Source organism: Rhineura floridana, chromosome 8 (assembly GCF_030035675.1).
Source record: "Rhineura floridana isolate rRhiFlo1 chromosome 8, rRhiFlo1.hap2, whole genome shotgun sequence".
NCBI classification, from domain to species: Eukaryota; Metazoa; Chordata; class Lepidosauria; order Squamata; family Rhineuridae; genus Rhineura; species Rhineura floridana.
Window position 1 is genome coordinate 34,161,467 of NC_084487.1, and position 18,690 is coordinate 34,180,156.

The window sequence follows — 18,690 nt, forward strand, 5'->3', positions numbered from 1 at the left end:
GCTTAAGTTTCATATTCCTATACTTTATTGTATGGCTGTGAAGCTTAATATGGCTTATATTTATTCTTCTACTGCATAACACAAAGCTTGCTACTTCCATGCGGAATTGCTTCTCTGAATGACCACTGAGTTTTTAAAAAGATTAATGAGCAGGAAGAGATGGCTCACAGCACTCATATCACGACCTATAATGGAAGGTGCCTGTCTTGGAAAGACTAGAAGGATTCTTGCCTAGAGCACCCACAAAGTTAGGGTTGTATCCTTTTGTAAAACTTCGACAAGCAGGAGTCCTTCACTACAGTAGTAGCACCTTTGGGTTTCTGCCAGATGCCTTCTTGTGCAAAATAATTTTTAAAAAGAAAGAAATGGAAAAATAATATAAAGAATATATAATATAGTAAGTGCCCATCTTGCTTATGTGTCTTTCTGTCTGCTGCTGCTGTAGCATTTTTCTGCAACTCAGTCATTCTGTAGCTAAGCAAAATTGAATACAGTATGAAACGCAGGGGTCTCTTTGCAATCAGGAAAACTTTTGGGAAGATTGAGCCAGGTACCAGATAGGATATCTCCCTGTCTGACTGCCTGTCTCACTTGTATCCCATCTTTTCTCCAAAGACCTCAAAATGCCTTATGGGGGAGTTACTCACTTCATCCTAATGCAACCTTTTGAGACTGAGACACAGTTGAATCTGATTTGATAAAGCTATCAATATTGAATTCGTTTCATCGATTTTTACACATGACCCTGTAATTGATCTTCTATCCTCCATCGCTCCTCTCACACCAATGTTTTATTACTATTCAGATTCCATCTCAAATGCCTCCCAGACTCTTTGAGCCTTCTCAGATGTAACTGTGCTTCCTTCTTTTGCAGCCATAGAATATCCCTAACTCTGAACTTACAGATGCTCTGCAAGCTCTGAGGTCATCTAATGTGGGTGTCAGGCCTCAGTCGGGGCCTGCTCTTTGTTTTGGGTGCTGAGATAAAGGTGTGGTCCAAACAGGCAAGGATGAGATTAGAAAAGCAGAACAGGGTCAGAAGCAGGGCCATAGGCCAAACAAACATGGTTGAAGTCAAAGCAAGCAGGTCAGCAGCTGATGGACTAAGGGCAAGAGAGTAGTTTCAATATACACAGGTCTCATCCACAATATTATGATTATTATTCCATTTATAGACCGCTTACTATCTAAAAGATCTCAAAGCGGTTTACAATAGAAATGCACAGGGTACAATAAAAAAAAATCAAATTAATTTACAAAACAAAATACATAAACAATATCCATATACATAAACATATACATAAACTCAGTATAAAAGTCAGAGTTCACCAAGGGAAACCCGTAAGTCACCCTCCCCGCTCTATGAAAGTGTCAGAAAACTGAAATTCTATTAACCATGGTGGAGGGCGACAAGCAGTTAAAAGGTCATCATTCCCCTGGTGCAGCTTGCCGCCATTTCTCTCGCCTCTCCTTCCTCCCGGGGGAGGGGGCGGTGGGAGCATCCAGCGGCTGTGAGGCTCCAGGTCTCAAGCTTTGGCGGGCCTGTCAGCTAGAGGCCTGCATGGCCGCAGCATCCCCCCCCATGAGGCTGAAGTGGGCCCCACTCTTTTTCTCTGCAATGATGAAGCAGTTGAGCAGGTCGAAGTGGCCCATGCAGTGGCCTGTCCTTTCTGCCGGAGTCCATCCTCTGGCACATCCTGCATTTCCCAGTTGGGGAGCCCTGGCTGGGCAGAGGCGGGTCTTGTCGGAAGAGCAGCAGGTGGGGAGCTTCTCCACTGCTGGGCAGCCTGTGGAAGCCGTTGTGCAGCAGCCCACCATGCAGTGAGCGGGTGGAGGCCACCACTGCAGCTACCAATGAGGAGACGCCAGCTTGGCCTTGGAGCCTTGCACAAATAGAAGGTTGGGCATGGTGAACCAAACTCTAAGTGTCCTCCGAGGAGCTGAAAGGTGCTGGCGCCAACATTGCTTTTCTGCTTGCCAAGAAGTTCTTGAGTACAATCTGCCTGGATGCTCTTATCTATGAGCTCAATTGAAATGGATGGGTGTTGTATGAGAGCAATATACATTTAAGGCACTATTATACCACTTAAACAGGCATGGCTTCCCTGAAAGAATCCTGGGAACTGTAGTTGCTAAGGGTGCTGAGAGTTGTTAGGAAACCCCTGTTCCCTTCATGGAACTACCATTTCCAGAGTTCCCTTGGAAGAGGGATTGATTGATAAACCACTCTGGAAACTGTAGCTCTGTGAGGGGAATAAGGGTTTTCTAACAACTCTCAGCACCCTGACAAGATTTAATTTGTTATTGCAACCTAGGCTGCCCCAAGACATTTGTGCTACCTGAGGCAAAGAATAAAGTGGTGTCCCCCCTCCATCCCATGTACAGAAGATGATTGGGCTGGCAGTTGAATCTGGTGATGGAACAGCATCCTCCAATGTACCGGAGGATAGCAGGCATTATTAGGGGGTGCATTATTTATTATTTATTAAATTTATATCCCACTCTTCCTCCCCAAAGAGCCCAGGGCAGCACACATACAAGCAATACAACAATTAAAACATCTAAAAATATTAACCCATGAATTGCACACAGCTCTGCCTTCCAGTGGAGAGGAACAGCCAGGGGGCTACAGCCACCACACTACCTGAGGTAATCATCTCACTCTGCAGAACAATGCCCTGATGGCATCCTTGCATTGTTGCACTCTGCCAGGTTTGCAGAAAAGGCAGACCTCCTGTGATGCAGGAGGTAAAGTCTCAGTCGGTCAGTCACATTTATTTGTTAGAAACTATTAGTCATCACAAAAATACAAACAGTATAGAACTACATTTTAGCATAGGTGGTCCCCAGCACATGGCATCCCATTGAAACACTTCCCAGGTCCTCAAGAATTTATTTCAAGGGCTTCAAACAGCCTCAGAACAAACTATTAAAACCAGGGTTCAGAGAAAGCTAAGTACATTTAAGCCCTGTTGAAATCAATGGCACATCAGCACACCAGTTTGAGTGCTTATATCCAATTGATTGCATTTAATTTCGTCTTAAGGCTGGAATTATAGTTTTAAAGAATATGATATTGTTTCCCATGGTATACGTACTCATTTCTGTCATCTCCACTGTCGTATCTATTTAGAGAGGTTTTGCATGTTTTTGAGGCATTACAAGAGCATAAGAGCAATGCTAATAGTGAGATGAAAGTACATATGTGGGCAATAGTGCCTCCATCATACTGCTTTCAACTCTGTGAAAGAAGTGCTTCTCTGTCTCCAGCCTTAGAAGAGTCATCTAATACCATTGACTTTACAGCCCATTCCTAAGAAGAAAACCAAAATGCGTGGACAATTCAGTATTTGAATTAATAAGAATGGGTTTAAATGGTTACCATGTACCTTGCAGTGATGGAACATTATCTAGCCAGCACCAGGGTACAATAATATGGCACTGCACACTTCAGCATGCAGGATGCTTGAAGAGGATGTAGGTAATCTGGTGAAAGTTTTTATAGGGCTTGGGAATGGCCAGCTCAGTTAATTTCCCCAATTTACATATAAACCCCACAGTTGGTTTTGTTCAGCCTCAAGGCACTTTTTGGGTGTCCTTTCCTTCTTGCTGGCTCATAGCCCTTGGCTAACTAACTGCAAAGCCAAAGGACAGTATGTTAAATATTTCTTCTCTTTTGATTCTCACCATTCCCCCGTCAATGATCTGATAAAGTCCTTTGACATATATAATGAATGATTCCTTTTGTGCCCTTATCTCATTTGCCCTTTCCCTCTCTGCCTTTTCCACTCCCTCCATATTATTACCCATCACAGCTCCAAGAATTATACTTTAAAAAAATCTCCCTTGATCTTAAAAAAACTAATGCAGGTTAAATTATTTTTAAAAGCATTCCAACCTGGCTTTTCCTTCCCAGTCTGCAACATCTTGAAGTTGAACCCTGCAGCTACTTCTGCATCTCTCTGTTGTTATTGTTAGGTCCAAACCCAACATGCAAGCTGTCACTGTCTACTCAGCTCACATCCACCCGGGAAGGTGCGGAGTTGAGAGCAAGAACCTATTGCCAGAGGCCAGGAAATAACACACAATATTACCTTTGCAAAGGGGTCCCAAGACCTGCCAGCAAGTTGCCTTTCAGAAGTGGGAACCCCGTTTATTGATACACACAAGATTTATATAGTTTCCCCAACGGTTACAAAATGGGGAGCAGACGTCATAAAGAATAGAAAACATTGCTAGACACAGTAATATCTAAGATATGGAAAAAGGGGTGCTTAGGATAACAAAAGCCAGGAACATCTTGCCTTCTTTCAGACATAGGCTTGCATAGTTTATACGACCTTGAGATAAGCACTCAGAGTCAGAGGAACAAAGGATAGATAGGAGCAGGGGAGGTTCGGTTACAAGTGGGATCATTAAACTAAGAATACACTCAGGTTACATCTTCTACATTTGTAAGAGTATGCGTGTCAAGGTCTATTTGCATGTATGAAGCACAGGCATTCTTTTGTGATACAGTTGGTAACATCATATAAGATATTGAGTATAGATATGCACAAGGAAATGGGAGGGGAGCACATTTCCAGTTCAATCAGGCTTTTATTCACTTAGCCACTGGAATGTTTGGGGTCAGGTCATCAGGAAATAAACCGATATCTACTTTATATCAAGTCAGTAATATTTCCATACCCAACATTATTATTGTTGTTGTTGTTAGTAGTAGTAATAGTAGCTTGCTGTGGCAGATTATACTGGTGTTTTGAGGAACTCAAAATAAATGTGATGCCATAATGCAGTTAACACTGGGTTGCAAAATGGACTGTAGCCCAAACCAGCTTTAATGGAGTGATGTCAAACAGACTCCAGCCAAAAGTCACTATTTTCAAGGGTTTATACTTCACGCTTTCAGAAGTCTCCAGCATGAGAGCTAGTTGGTGTGTTGTGCTTACAATCTCTGGTGGAAATATGAGGTGACAGCTTTGCAATAAGCATAGAATGTAGGCAAAATGTGAAATATTTGAAGCAATAGTCCGGATCAACGGACCTGTGGAACTAGTTCCACATGCTCAGGTGGGGTTTAGACTTGTTCTTATTCAACAGCAGCTCTCCACCCTACCAATTCCAGATAGCAGACCACTTTTGAAACTGAGAGGACTTTAAAAAGTAGTTTGTGATATGGCGCAGGGCTCTGCTCCTCAGTGGGGGAAAATGTTAAAAATACCACTGGGCATGCCCAACATGTTTCAGTCTTGGCCAATGTTTGGAGGACTCAGACATGAGGAGTATGCCCAGGCTTGTTCCTGCTCATAGCTTAACGACTCCTGTAAGCATTCATGTAGTGGGACAAGGGTGTCCCTTTTTGTCCTATTTTGTCTACTAATATTGGCACAGTGTATCTATGTAATATTAAGTATGTAATATCTTCCTCTTCCAAAACTACTGAAACTCCGTTTATAATTTCCTATCATCAATACAGACTTACAAAGCAAAGACTCCATTGAGGACCAAGTATGTACTCATATATATCTATGTGGAGACAGTGGAGGCAGAGCATAGCACCATGCCTAGTAGCCATTGATAGCTTTATCTTCCAAGCACTTCCATGATTCTTTCTCCTCCTTTTTCTTTTTTTTAATGAACAGTTGTCTTAGGAGTCTGAAATCATGTAGGGAACCAAGGGGAAGAGGGGCTGCTTAAACCTTTCCCTTCCTTCCATGTATCTGCTTAAAATCATTCCCAGTGGGAGAAAAGATACAACAGATGTGAGAGAAACAGAGAGAGAGTAGTTTGATAGAACAAACAGAAGAAAGGAGAAGTATTAAGCGGCCTGTCTCCCAACTGGTCTTTTGTTCCCAATTTCAGCCTGCATAAGAACCTAAGAAGAGCTTGCTAGATCAGGCAAATGGCCCATCTGGTCCAGCATCTTGTTCTCACAGTAGCCAGCCAGATACCTGTTGGAAGCTTGCAAGCAGGACCTGAGCGCAAGAGCACTCTCCCCTCCTCTGGTTTCCCAGCAACTGATGTTCAGAGGTATACTGCCTTCAATGGTGGAAGCAGAACATTGATAGCCTTATCCTCCAAGTATTTGTCTCATCCTCTTTTAAAGCCATCCAGGTTGATGGCCATCACTGCCTCTTGTGGGTACAAGTTCCATAGTTTAACTATCCACTGTGTGAAGAAGTACTTTCTTTTGTCTCTCCTGGATCTTCTAACATTCAGCTTCATTTGATGTCCACAAGTTCTAGTGTTATGAGAGAGGGAGAAAAGCTTCTCTATCTGTTTTCTCCATGCCATGCCATGCATCATTTTATACACTTATGTCACCTCTTACTTGCCTTTTCTGTAAACTTAAGAGTCTCAAATACTGCAACCTTTCCTCCTGGGGAGTCGCTTTATCCCCTTGATCATTCTGGTTGCCTTTTTCAGTACCCATTCCAACTCTACAAGAGTGGGCTGCTTAAAAAATAAGATAAAATAAAAAATATATATTTATAAAAATATAAAAATAAAAGCTAAACAAAAGAATAGTTTGACTATGAGTGAAGAGAAAATACCATCCAGTGTTTATAATAAAGACCAGAGTGTAATTGTTAGGCAATGCCAGAAATAATGCTTGTCCCTTCTTTGAAAAAGACATTTCATACAGCTGAGTTAGAGTGAATGTACGTCCACATGCTTGTTCACTTACTGTTCACTGACTTAATGTTTTCACTATCCATTTTACAGAGACGCAGGGATTTCCTCCAGCTGATGCTTGATGCCCGAAGCTCCGCTAATGACATCACCAGGGGACATTTTGACACAGTCAGCCTAGCTGACGTTTGCATTCAGGAAAATGAGACATCTGCCAACAAAGCCCTGCCTAAGAAGCAGCCAAAAATGTTGAGTGATGATGAGATAGCTGGACAGGCCTTCTTATTCCTGATTGCTGGCTATGAAACCACCAACAGCACCCTCTCCTTTGCCACTTACCTGTTAGCCACCCATCCTCAGTGCCAGGAAAAGCTGCTTCGAGAGGTTGATGAATTCTTTTCAAAACATGTAAGTAGGCACCTTGCTTGACTTTTCTGCTTTTTTATTTGGGGGGGGGAGAGAATTAGTCAGCCAAAGACAGCAGAATGTACTGAAGCAGATGAGTGTGGCATTTAATAAAATGCAAAGATTCAAGCCAAAAATCAAATGCTGCCAAAAGCCATCTGCCAGATCAGGGCCAGTATGGTCCTATTTCTTTTCTTTGCATTGTTTATGTAATAGAAAGTGATGTGTCCAGTGGCTTATCCACCTCCCAAACTCAGTGGATCAGTTACATCTGAATGGTTTGTGAGATGGAGGGTAAGTGCATGCCACCTCCCCGATGGGGAAGACTGTTTTTTTCAAATTTCATAGGCCAGTGGCAACTATTTGCTTGTTGAGTACATGTATTCTGTCATAGGAACATAGGAAACTGCCTTTTATGGAGTCAGACCATTGGTCCACCTAGCTCAATGCTCTCTACACTGACTAGCAGCAGACTGAAATTTTGCACAGTAGTCACATGCATCACTTGTTAAACAGCATTCTATTATTATTATTATTATTACTATTACTATTACTACTTGATTGTCACTTATTTTCCTGTCGAGGCTCTAGTCTGGCTGTGGAATAGCAAGACAAGAAGGATTGTTGACATGATCACTTCTGAGCACCCTCTCCGGTATTGCATAGATCCCACTCCGAGGCTGACTGAGCATTGGTTAGAGTGCATAATAGCACCTACCATGTGGCGGTAAAGGCAGTCCTACTTGCTGCCTCTGTTGTGTCCTCAAGTAACCATCCAGTAGAGCTTTTCCAGGTTGTCTGGAACTTGGTTTCCCCTGCTAGTGGGGACAAGCCTCTGGAAGGAATGGAGGCCTGCTGTGACTGTTCGGCCCATCATTTTGAGGGCAAAGTTGCTCGACTGCATGGTGATTTACATGCTAACATTACTCCAGCTGAGGTGTCCAGTGCTGTATCTTGTCTGACATTGTGGGATCAATTTCACCTTATGCAGCCTGATGATATAGAGAGGGTGCTGGCATGTATTGCCTGAGTACGTGCCCTTTGAATGCCTCCCCATCATGGCTGGTGAAATCAAGCCGGGAGCGGGGTTGAGTGGATGGGTCCAGTAAGTAGTGACAGCTTCACTGCGTAAGGGTGAAGCCCTTGATCCAGTGGATTGTAACAACTGTTGCCTGGTCACAAATACACCTTTTTACGAAAGTTGATTGAGAGGATTGCGGTGGAACAACAGCAGATACTCCTGGATGAGGCTCATTATTTGTATCCATTATCTGTAACCCAGTCTGGGTTCAGGACTGAATCGACCTTGGTCACCCTGATGGATGACCTTTATAAAGAGGAGGGCTGTTCCTTTTTCATCTTTCAGTGGCCTTTGATACCATTGACATAGCATCCTTTTGGGATGATTCTTTGGGATTGGCATTGATAGCATTGTGGTACAGTGGCTCTGTTCCTACCTGCAGGGTTGTGTCCAGCGTGTAGCACGGAGAGTGTGCGCTTTGGCCTCCTGATGTTTATGCTGTGTGTTGCCACAGGGCACCATTTTGTCTCCAATGCTATTCAACACCTATATGAAGCCATTGGAAGCAGTCATTAGGAGTTTGGGAGCAAAGTGGCATCAGTATGGGCCAGGTTGAAGGTTTTTGTGTTAATTCACAAAGCCCTAAATAACTTGGGCCCAAAGTAAGGACTGCTTGATTCCTTACACTCTGCCTCAGTTTTCTGATGGGGTACTGTTAGTGGTCCCGCATGCCCCTGAGTTTTGGCTGGCCTTTACTAGGGGCCGAACCTTTAGATAGACCTTTCAAATCTGAGATTCTTTGCCAATCAGCTCTTACTGGTATGATTGGTATTTTTATTGTTTTTATTGTAATACTGTGTTTTTAGTCTGTATGCCACTTCGTGATTTTAAATGAAAGTGCAATTTATAAATATTTTAAATAAAGTTACACAAAAAGGTCATATTTATGAGAATAATTAAAAAACATTATAATAAAAACATATTTATTAGAAAAACATGTAATTCATAAAAAATAACAAAGTAACCCCCAATAATAGTAGCAGAAAGCTTCAGCAGCACAACAAACAGCAAGCTTCTGTGAATGATTATGAGTGTTTTGGAGGGAGCACCAGCCCTTCCCGTTCCATTATCCTGACCTTACCCCCTCTTTCCTCCCTTGTGTTAGTCCCTATATTCTCTCTCCATTATCTCCATCCTGATGAGCATAGGGCAGGACCAAGTCAGAAGAAGCTGCCCCTGCACCACCTGTGGTCATGGCTTCAGTAATGGGTAAGAGGCAAGGAGATGGGGGAGCTTTTCTCCCATCCATCACTGAGGCTCTTGCTGCAGGAAGATCCCAAAGCCAATAACAATGATCACAGCGTACCACAATGTTGCAGGCAAGGAATGCTTTGCAGGGCCTTACATTGAGTAAGTCCAATGGCCCATCTAGCCTAATGCTATCAGCTCTAATTGGCAGTGGCGTTTGCATCCCTTTTGCCCACAGTCCTTTGACTTGAGATGTTTGAGATTTAATCTGCAGCCTCATTCATGCAAAGCATATTGTGTGCTTTCCCCTGAAGTTATGGTCCCTGCTCCAGCTTTCAGGAATGTAGTCAAGAGTCCTAGACAATTAGGCACTTCAATCAGAACTGCAAAAATGAAGACAGATAAGAATCAGGCCCAAGATAGTTTGTATTTCTACGTTCATTGTTTACTGATTGCATTACCCTCTGTCATGTTTATACATACTTGCTTTGAGTGTTGAGCTTGTGTGTGGCATCATGATTAAGAACATGAGCTAGGAGTTGAAACTCCAAAGTTCTAGTCTCAACACAGTCCAAAAATGCCCTAAGGTTGCAGGGCGAGTCACAACAATTTACAACATAATGGTAAAAGCAGTTTTATACAATATTATTAATAATTTGATTTATTACTTGCCAGGTGGCCAATTATGCATTGCCCAAAAAATAGGAAAGGCATCACTAAAAAGTGGACAAAAAAAGACAATGATTTGTATAATATTTACATATGCTCATTTATATGCATCGATGCAAATTTAATAATAACTAAGTTAAATAAAATATAGTATATCTTACTATCATAGGAAGTCACCTGTATGCCTGCTCATTGTGCTGTCCAGGTGTTCACTGTTGATGGGCAACACCAAGGCACCTCCTCTCCCTTATTGTTCTTTATCTTTGAACTGTCTTGGAGCTCATCTACATGGTGGTTTACTGTGTGTTTGGTGCTGCTCACATCTCCTTTAAATTTGCATGGTTCTCATGACGTTACCAGCAAACAGAAGCTATCACACAGTTTCCCCCCTGTAAATCTGTGCTAACCAATCTGCTGATAATACAAAAAGTAGAGGAAAAAAAATCTCTACTCTGTTTCTCTAGTGCTTGCAGACATTTTGCTCCTATGCCTTTAGGTGGATGTATCAATCGTTTCCCTCTCCATGCCCACTATCTCTTCGTCCCTCTTTTCGTTTTGTTTCCTGTGGGCTAACAAGCAACTCCCGGCTGCTCTTCTCTGTTCTGCTGGGCTTTTTTACGTTGCTGCCAATGGTGCCTTTATTTTCTTTTCCCCCTAACTTGTGCACAAAAGCATAACACTGCTCAAACATGATTTGTATTTCAGCTGTATCCTACCAACCATAGGCATGGAAAACATAGATATTCACACTTCCAGTTTTTTTAAAAGGAACCTACTGCAGCTGGTAGAACAGACTGAGCATGCTTGGTCACCTAGCAACCAGAGGGAGTGGAATTGTATAATTAGAGGGCACAAGAAAACTGTGAGACTAATCCTTCCCAGAGGAATGCCTGCTTGTGTGAATGGGAAAAACCGATTTGCAGCTGACATTGAACAGGAACTGTGGACTGTGCAAATCTATTATGAAGGTACAAGCAGGGTATTTGCTACAAAGAAATGCTCCCATGTAGATGAGCCCTTGGACTGGGCAGCCCTTTAAATAGCGGGCTGCCTTCTGTAAAGTAGGACAGATGGCCACCCTAAATGTAAAGCAGTCAAACGGTTGCTATTTCCTGCAAAACCAACACTATCAAATTATCCTTTTGCTCTATGACTGTGTCAGTCCTGCTCACTGCAAACAGTTTGACTTGTGACTGGGTTGCAGTGTGGCCCATTCTATATAATCCAGACAGAGCTTTCTTCCTCAGCCCAATAAGTGAATCTAGGTATTTATTTGAATTTCAGTCTCAGTACTTGATAGTAGCCATATTTAACATTGATGCATTTCCATGAATTATTGTATGGAAATAAGCAACCGCCTTTTTCCAGTTTGGGAGCAGTGCCAAAATTTTAACCAGGGAGACAGTGCCCATTGCATAAGATCCAGAGCAGGGGCATAGCAGCAGGCAACTCACTGAGCTACTCTGTATTTGAATAATAGTCAAATAAGACCCTTAGTCTGTCTGGTTCATGATTGTCTACACAGTGATAGGCTCTCCAGGGTTTCAGGAAGGGGACATTCCCAGCCCTACCTGGAGATACCAGGGATTGAACCTGGTACCTTTTGCATGCAAAGCATGTGCTGTGCCACTGAGGTATGGCTTTTCCATGTGAATTAGTGAATTAGTGATTCCAAGTGAATTAGAACTTCTTGGTACTGGAAACAATGTATACAGATCCCCATATCTTTTCCCCCTTGGGAAGAAAAACAGCTTGGGGGAGAGGGAATTTTGAGTAGGGAAGTAGTCCAGGGTCCAGGCTAGGCACCTCCTCTCTCACAACCAATTTATTTTGCTCGAAGTGGCAGTCTCCTGTGACTACTTTCTATTAAAAAGAAATATGTCAGCAAATTTACACAAAAGTGCATGTCATGCTTGGCCATTAAGTTTCCAATGTAACTGGGGAAAGAGAACAAAAAACGATAAGTTTGCTCAGCTTGGATTAGTGGAAAAGTGACTAGGGCAGCAAGCTTTGATTATAATAAGAAAGCACACACACACACAAACTCAAACAGCAAAATATAACCTGAAATATACCAGAGAGTAAAATAAGCACATTAAAACAGGAATAGAAAGCAGAAAAAGGAACTAAAAGCAACAGATCTGAAGAACCTGGAAAAGTAGATTTTGCCTGGCAACAAAAAGTTATTACAGTAGATCCCAGATGAGCCTTTAGGCGAGAGACATTCCATAGGTGAGGGGTCACTCAGCGGCGTCACTAGCGGGAGTGCAGGGGGGTGGGGACCTCTGGTGCGCGCCCTCCAAGGGATATGGACGAGGTGGCTGGGCTTGCGTGCGTGCACATGCACACGCACTCTTGAAGCCAGCCACCCCGTCCATGCCCCTGGGAGGGCGCATGCCGGAGGGGCACCCAGCCAGAGAAGGCCTGGGAACGCCGGCGCGCCTCCCTCACTCTGCCGATGCTGCTCCCGGTCTCGCCCGCCTGCCTCCGAGGAGTTGGAGCAGCCTTGCCGGGCAGTGGCGTGGGGCGGGGCGGCTCTGGGTGTCATCCCCCTCATGGTGACACCTGGGTGCGGGCCACACCCTCTGCACCCCGGTAGCGACGCCCCTGGGGCCACTGCTGAGAAGGCACTTTTCCTAACCATCCGCCATATCAGAGAATGGCCTCCGTTAGTCTCAGGCTATGGGCAGATACATATGGGATGAGGTAATATTTTCAACACTGCAGCCCTGTTGGACTGGCAGTTGAATTGCACCTCAACGCACTGGCAATGAGACAGTGTTCTCCATTACAGCTGAGGGCAGCAGACTAGCTTTGGGGGCTCAAACCAGGCTGCGTGGCACACATCTCTGTTCTCTAACTTAGGGGAACACCTGGGGAGCTCAGGAGAAATGACAGGGAGGGTCTGCCATCACTGTTCTCACTGATCTGCAGCCTCAGTCTGCCTATGGTGGGACCAGCCCTGAATACCACTCAGGCATCGATTCCTAAAGTATTGCCTTAAAGAAGAGTTTTTTCTCTTCCACAGAGTTCCCAGACAACCATGAAAGGCAGGAGAATTTATTTTGATGCATCTGCTCACCTAATCAAATACTCTATATTCTAAACTGTTTTTATGGAGTGAATCCCCTTAGCTACAAAAACTTATTTCTCTGAGCATTAGAGAAAATGGAAGTGATAGTTGCACAGACACTGCTGTCAAGGAACTACCCACAACAATTTGCATGTATTTGGTATATTCATACAGTCTCTCAAGGCACTTTACACTCAGAAGCTGGCAACTGCAGATGCTAAGCAAATATGCTGACAGAGAAAGCTTGCATTTATCAAGAGAGACTGCAGCGTAAACAGACTTTGGAAGAAGAATTCCACAGGTGAAAGATGCTATTGCGCATGCATCCAATGTGCCCATATGCACATACTGAAAACAAGCACAGCTAATGGAAATCATTTTGCTGTCAATGTTGTAAAAAACGCCAAAACAAAAACCAAGACACTTTGATTTCTATATCTGTGGAGGGGAAGTACACTTCAGTGTTGCTGGTACCAGCAAGTGGTTCTGTGATTTTAAAGCAAAATAATCCTTTTGCAGTGTATAAATGCCGATCTCTAGTTTCCTAGTGAGATCACTAGTGAGATCATTTAAATATTTGTCTGTATCCCTTGGAATTTCAAGGGTGAAGAGTGCCAGAACTGGGGAAAAAATATCTTTCCCTAGTCACTCTCTAGTCTTAGCAGCAGTAGGGAAGTTGTTGTTGTTATGTGCCTTCAAGTCAATTATGACTTATGGCGACCCTATGAATCAGCGACCTCCACTAGCATCTGTCATGAACCACCCTGTTCAGATCTTGTAAGTTCAGGTCTGTGACTTCCTTTATGGAATCAATCCATCTCTTGTTTGGCCTTCCTCTTTTTCTACTCACTTCTGTTCTTCCCAGCATTATGGTCGTTTTTAGTGAATCATGTCTTCTCATTATGTGTCAAAATTATGATAACCTCAGGTTCATCATTTTAGCTTCTAGTGATAGTTCTGGTTTAATTTGTTGTAGCATCCAATTATTTGTCTTTTTCGCAGTCCATGGTATGCACAAAGCTCTCCTCCAACACATTTCAAATGAGTTGATTTTTCTCTTATCCGCCTTTTTCACTGTCCAACTTTCACATCCATACATAGTGATTGGGAATACCATGGTCTGAATGATCCTGACTTTAGTGTTCAGTGATACATCTTTGCATTTGAGGACCTTTTCTAGTTCTCTCATAGCTGTCCTCCCCAGTCCAAGCCTTCTTCTGATTTCTTGACTATTGTCTCCATTTTGATGAATGACTGTGCCAAGGTATTGATAATCCTTGACAAGTTCAATGTCCTCATTGTCAACTTTACAGTTACATAAATCTTCTGTTATTACTTTAGTCTTCTTGAAGTTCAGCTGTAGTCCTGTTTTTGTTCTTTCCTCTTTAACTTTCATCAGCATTGTTTCAAATCATGACTGGTTTCTGGTAATAGTATGGTATCGTCTGCATATTAAATTACTGATATTTCTCCCTCCAATTTTCACACCTCCTTCCTCTTGGTCCAGTCCCGCTTTCTGATGATATGTTCTCCGTATAGATTAAACAAATAGGGTGATAAACTACAACCCTGTCTCGGATACTCTTTCCGATGGGGAACCAAACGGTTTCTCCTTATTCTGTCCTTACAGTAGCCTCTTGTCCACAGTATAGGTTGCACATCAGGACAATCAGATGCTGTGGCAGCCCCATTTCTTTTAAGGCATCCCATAGTTTTTCATGATCTACACAATCAAAGGCTTTGCTGTAATCTATAAAGCACAGGGTGATTTCCTTCTGAAATTCCTTGGTCCGTTCCATTATCAAACATATGTTTGCAATATGATTTCTGATGCCTCTTCCCTTTCTAAATCTAGCTTGGACATCTGGCATTTCTCTCTCCATATATGGTAAGTGCCTTTGTTGTAGAATCTTGAGCATTACTTTACTTGCATGGGATATTAAGGCTATAGTTCGATAATTACTGTATTCCCTGGGATCCTCTTTCTTTGGAATTGGGATATATGTTGAATGCTTCCAGTCTGTGGGCCATTGTTTAGTTTTCCATATTTGTTGACAAATATTTGTCAAAATTTGGACAGATTCCATCTCAGTAGCTTGTAGCAACTGTATTGGTATGCCATCTGTTCCTGGTGATTTGTTTCTTCCAAGTATTTTAAGAGCAGCTTTCACCTCACATTCTAAAATTTCTGGTTCTTCATCATACGTTTACTCCATAAATGAATCTTTTATAGAGTTCTTCAGTGTATTGCTTGCATCTTCCATTTATTTCATCTCGGTCAGTCAGTGTGTTCCCCTGTTGATTATTCAACATCCCTATTCTTGGTTTAAATTTCCTTTTAATTTCTCTAATCTTTTGGAATAGTGCTCTTGTTCTTCCCTTTTTGTTGTCCTCTTCTATTTCTATACAATAACTACTGTAATCGTTCTATTTGTCCCTACATGCTAGTCGCTGCATATAGGGTTCTAACTGTGTTTCTGTCTCCTTTTGCTTTTGCTTTCCTTCTCTCTTTAACCATTTTAAGAGTTTCTTCAGTCATCCATTGAGGTCTTTCTCTCTTTTTAACTAGAGGTATTGTTTTTGCACTCTTCCCTGATAATGTCTCTGACTTCAGTCCGTAGTTCTTCTGGTTCTCTGTCAACTAAGTTTAAAGCCTCAAATCTGTTTCTTATTTGATCTTTATATGCTTCTGGGATGTTATTTAAATTGTATTTTGGCCTTATGATTGCTTTGTTGTTCTTATATTCTGTCTATTGAGATGAATAGTGAAGTCCCAAAGATGACACAGATATTCCTAGTATCTCCTTCTCTTCACCTTGCACAGTTGTAGACCTGCTGTAGTATTTGCTCTTTCAAAACACGTGCCCCCCTCAGAGCTAGTAAAATGTGCATTTGATAAGGTTGCATTCAAGGAAATGCATGTTCAGTGTCAAAGAAACTGACAGAGAGAGAGTAAGGCTAAAGGCACATTTGGTACCTGATCCTATGCATATTTCTGGAGAAGTATATTCCACTATGTTCAATGGGATTTAGTAAATGTGAATAGGATTGCAACTTACTTTTTAAAAATATCAATACAAGTATCTCAGATTATTAGGAAATGAGACATTTATAGGAAATTGTATATTTCATACCCTCCTTTTGAAATAAACAAATGTCTGTTTTCAGACATTTTTATTTGCCAAGGCTTTCTTGGACAACATGTGTACAAATGTTAATAGTGATGGTGTAGAACTATTTTAACCATTTTGGGATATGCTCCCATTTTTAGGGAGATAAATACAAATGTCCTATTTTCAGATTTTTCTAGTAATCATAGTTTTTCAGCTTTCTAGGTCATGCAGACATACCATGAGATTGTTGATATTCACATGAGATAGCGAGTAAATTAATGTGCTAGCCAGAACCAAGTATTTTTACTTAAATATTATAACATTAAAGAATCAATTGTTCTCAGGCAATAGAATTCAGCAGGACTGCACACCACTCCTTAAAGTATTAACTGGGATAAAATTGGAGGACAGAGAGCATTTTGCACAAGATGATCAGTTTGAATATTACTCTTTGCATTAGAGAAAGCCCCCCCCATTAATCATTTTATTCTCAAGGATGAAGAGTTCTCTTCAGCTGTAGTAGTGTAGTCTGTTTTGTGTATCACCATCAATTCCTCTTTTTTTGAGATGTCATGTTACAGGTGTTGGGAAAAGATGGAGCAAGAAACCTTTACAGTAGCTCCTTTCCTTGCAACCATATTTGTGGGCATTTGAGACTTAAGAGAAACAGGTTTCTCATCTTTGAGTTGAAGGAAGATAACACATTCCACCAGTAAGTAGTCACACGTGTGTGAGTGTGTGTGTGAGAGAGAGTATGCATGAATAAGAAAAGATGGAGTATTCCAAAACCTAAAAAAAACCCTGCTAAATTATGCACATTCTACTTGTAAGATCTGAATGCTGATGAGTCAAGAATGCTTGTCTAATTTATTAAGAAATATTAAATCCCCAGGAGCAACCAGTGGTGGAATTTAACTCCTATTTAATGTTGTAGCTTCAAAAATGATCTGCGCTGTTATGAGTGTTAGATCAGAATGGAATTTTTCCTCCAGGAATGTACATAAATTAGGGCAGCATTAATGGAAATCAACCAATCCCTTTATTTGTCAATAATTGTACGAAGTGAAAGCTGAATGACCAGGTGCCAGAAAACGTGGAAGCTCATTTACATTTGATGATTATGTAAGCAGCACCTTTAGTGTAATTATGTTCTTTTGACTTCCATTTTCTTCTGTGCCCCATCCCATCCCAGCCTCACTTACATATTTAAAGTGTGTGTGTGTGTGTGTGTGTGTCTAAAAGTTTTATCCGTCTAATAATACACAGCAGCAGCAAGCATTGGTAATGCTTGTTTCATCAGAAATGTTGGGTACAGAAAGTAATTAGGGTTCAGTGTGTCTGGGGCGGTTCTTTTTATTTGGGAGGGATGTTATTTGTATGTCGATGTCTCAGAGCCAAAAGGATTAAGAATAATTAGAAAAGGGATTGGGAATAAAACTGTCAATATTTTAATGCCTATTATGATATTATACAAGTCTATAATACAGTGCCTTTTATGGCATAATACAAGCCTATGGTGGGACTACACTTGGAATATTGTGTATAGTTCTGATTGCCAAACATCAAAAAAGGCTGTTGTAGAGCTGTACAAGGTGCAGAAAAGGGCAATCAAAGTTATCAAGGGTTTGGGCTGGAGCAGCTCACCTGTGAGGAAAATTACAACGTTTGGGGCTTCTCAGCTTTGAAGAAAGGCAAGAACAGTTTTATATACCATGACAGAGTTGTATAGTATTATGCATGGTATGGAGAAAGTGGATAGAGATGCTTTTCTCCCTTTCTTATAATACTAGAATCCGGGGTCATCCTGTGAAGCTGAATGCTGTGATATTCAGGATAAAATAAAATGCTTCAGGACTGAGAAAAGGAAGTGCTTCTTCACACAGTGCATAGTAAAACTATGGAATTTACTCCACAAGATTTAGTTTTAGCCATCCATATGGATGGCCTTAAAAGGTGATTACACAGATTCATGGAGGATAAGGCTATCAATGGCTACTAGTTATGATGGCTGCATACTACCTCCAGAATCAAGATAGCACATATTTGAATACCATTTGCTGGGGAAAACAGAGGTCCCAGTACTGATCCTTGGGGGAGTCTATTTACATCCCTTCACTGTGATGACTATTCATTTATTCCTATTGTCTGCTTCCTGTTCTTTAACTGATCCATAAGAGGACCTGTCCTCTTACCCCATGACTGCTAAGCTTACTTATGAGTCTTTGGTGAAGGACTTTATTGAAAACTTTTTGAAAGTCTTAAGTGCACAATGTCTGCTGGATCATCCCATCTCAGACTCTAAAGCTGAATATTAGAACATTAAGGACAGACAAAAGAAAGTGCTTCTTCACATTGCGCATTGTCAAAATATGGAATTCAATCCCACAAGAATTCAATCCCACAAGAAGTAGTGATGGCCACCAGTGGATGGCTTTAAAAGAGGGTTGAACAAATTCATGGCGGACAAGGCTATCAGTGGCTACTAGCCATGATGGTTATGTTCTAACCCCACTGTAAGAGGCAGTATG

General features: G+C 41.8%; 1 protein-coding gene across 4 annotated transcripts in view; it reads left to right on the plus strand.

Moving 5' to 3' along the window:
* TBXAS1 (thromboxane A synthase 1) overlaps positions 1-18,690 on the plus strand; it is a 387,815-nt gene that overhangs the window by 296,261 nt on the left and 72,864 nt on the right. For all 4 annotated transcript variants that reach the window (XM_061638833.1, XM_061638829.1, XM_061638831.1 and 1 more), the window contains one exon: positions 6,727-7,041. In XM_061638833.1, coding sequence (XP_061494817.1) covers positions 6,727-7,041 — 315 coding nt within the window. The remainder of the gene's footprint in view (positions 1-6,726; positions 7,042-18,690) is intronic.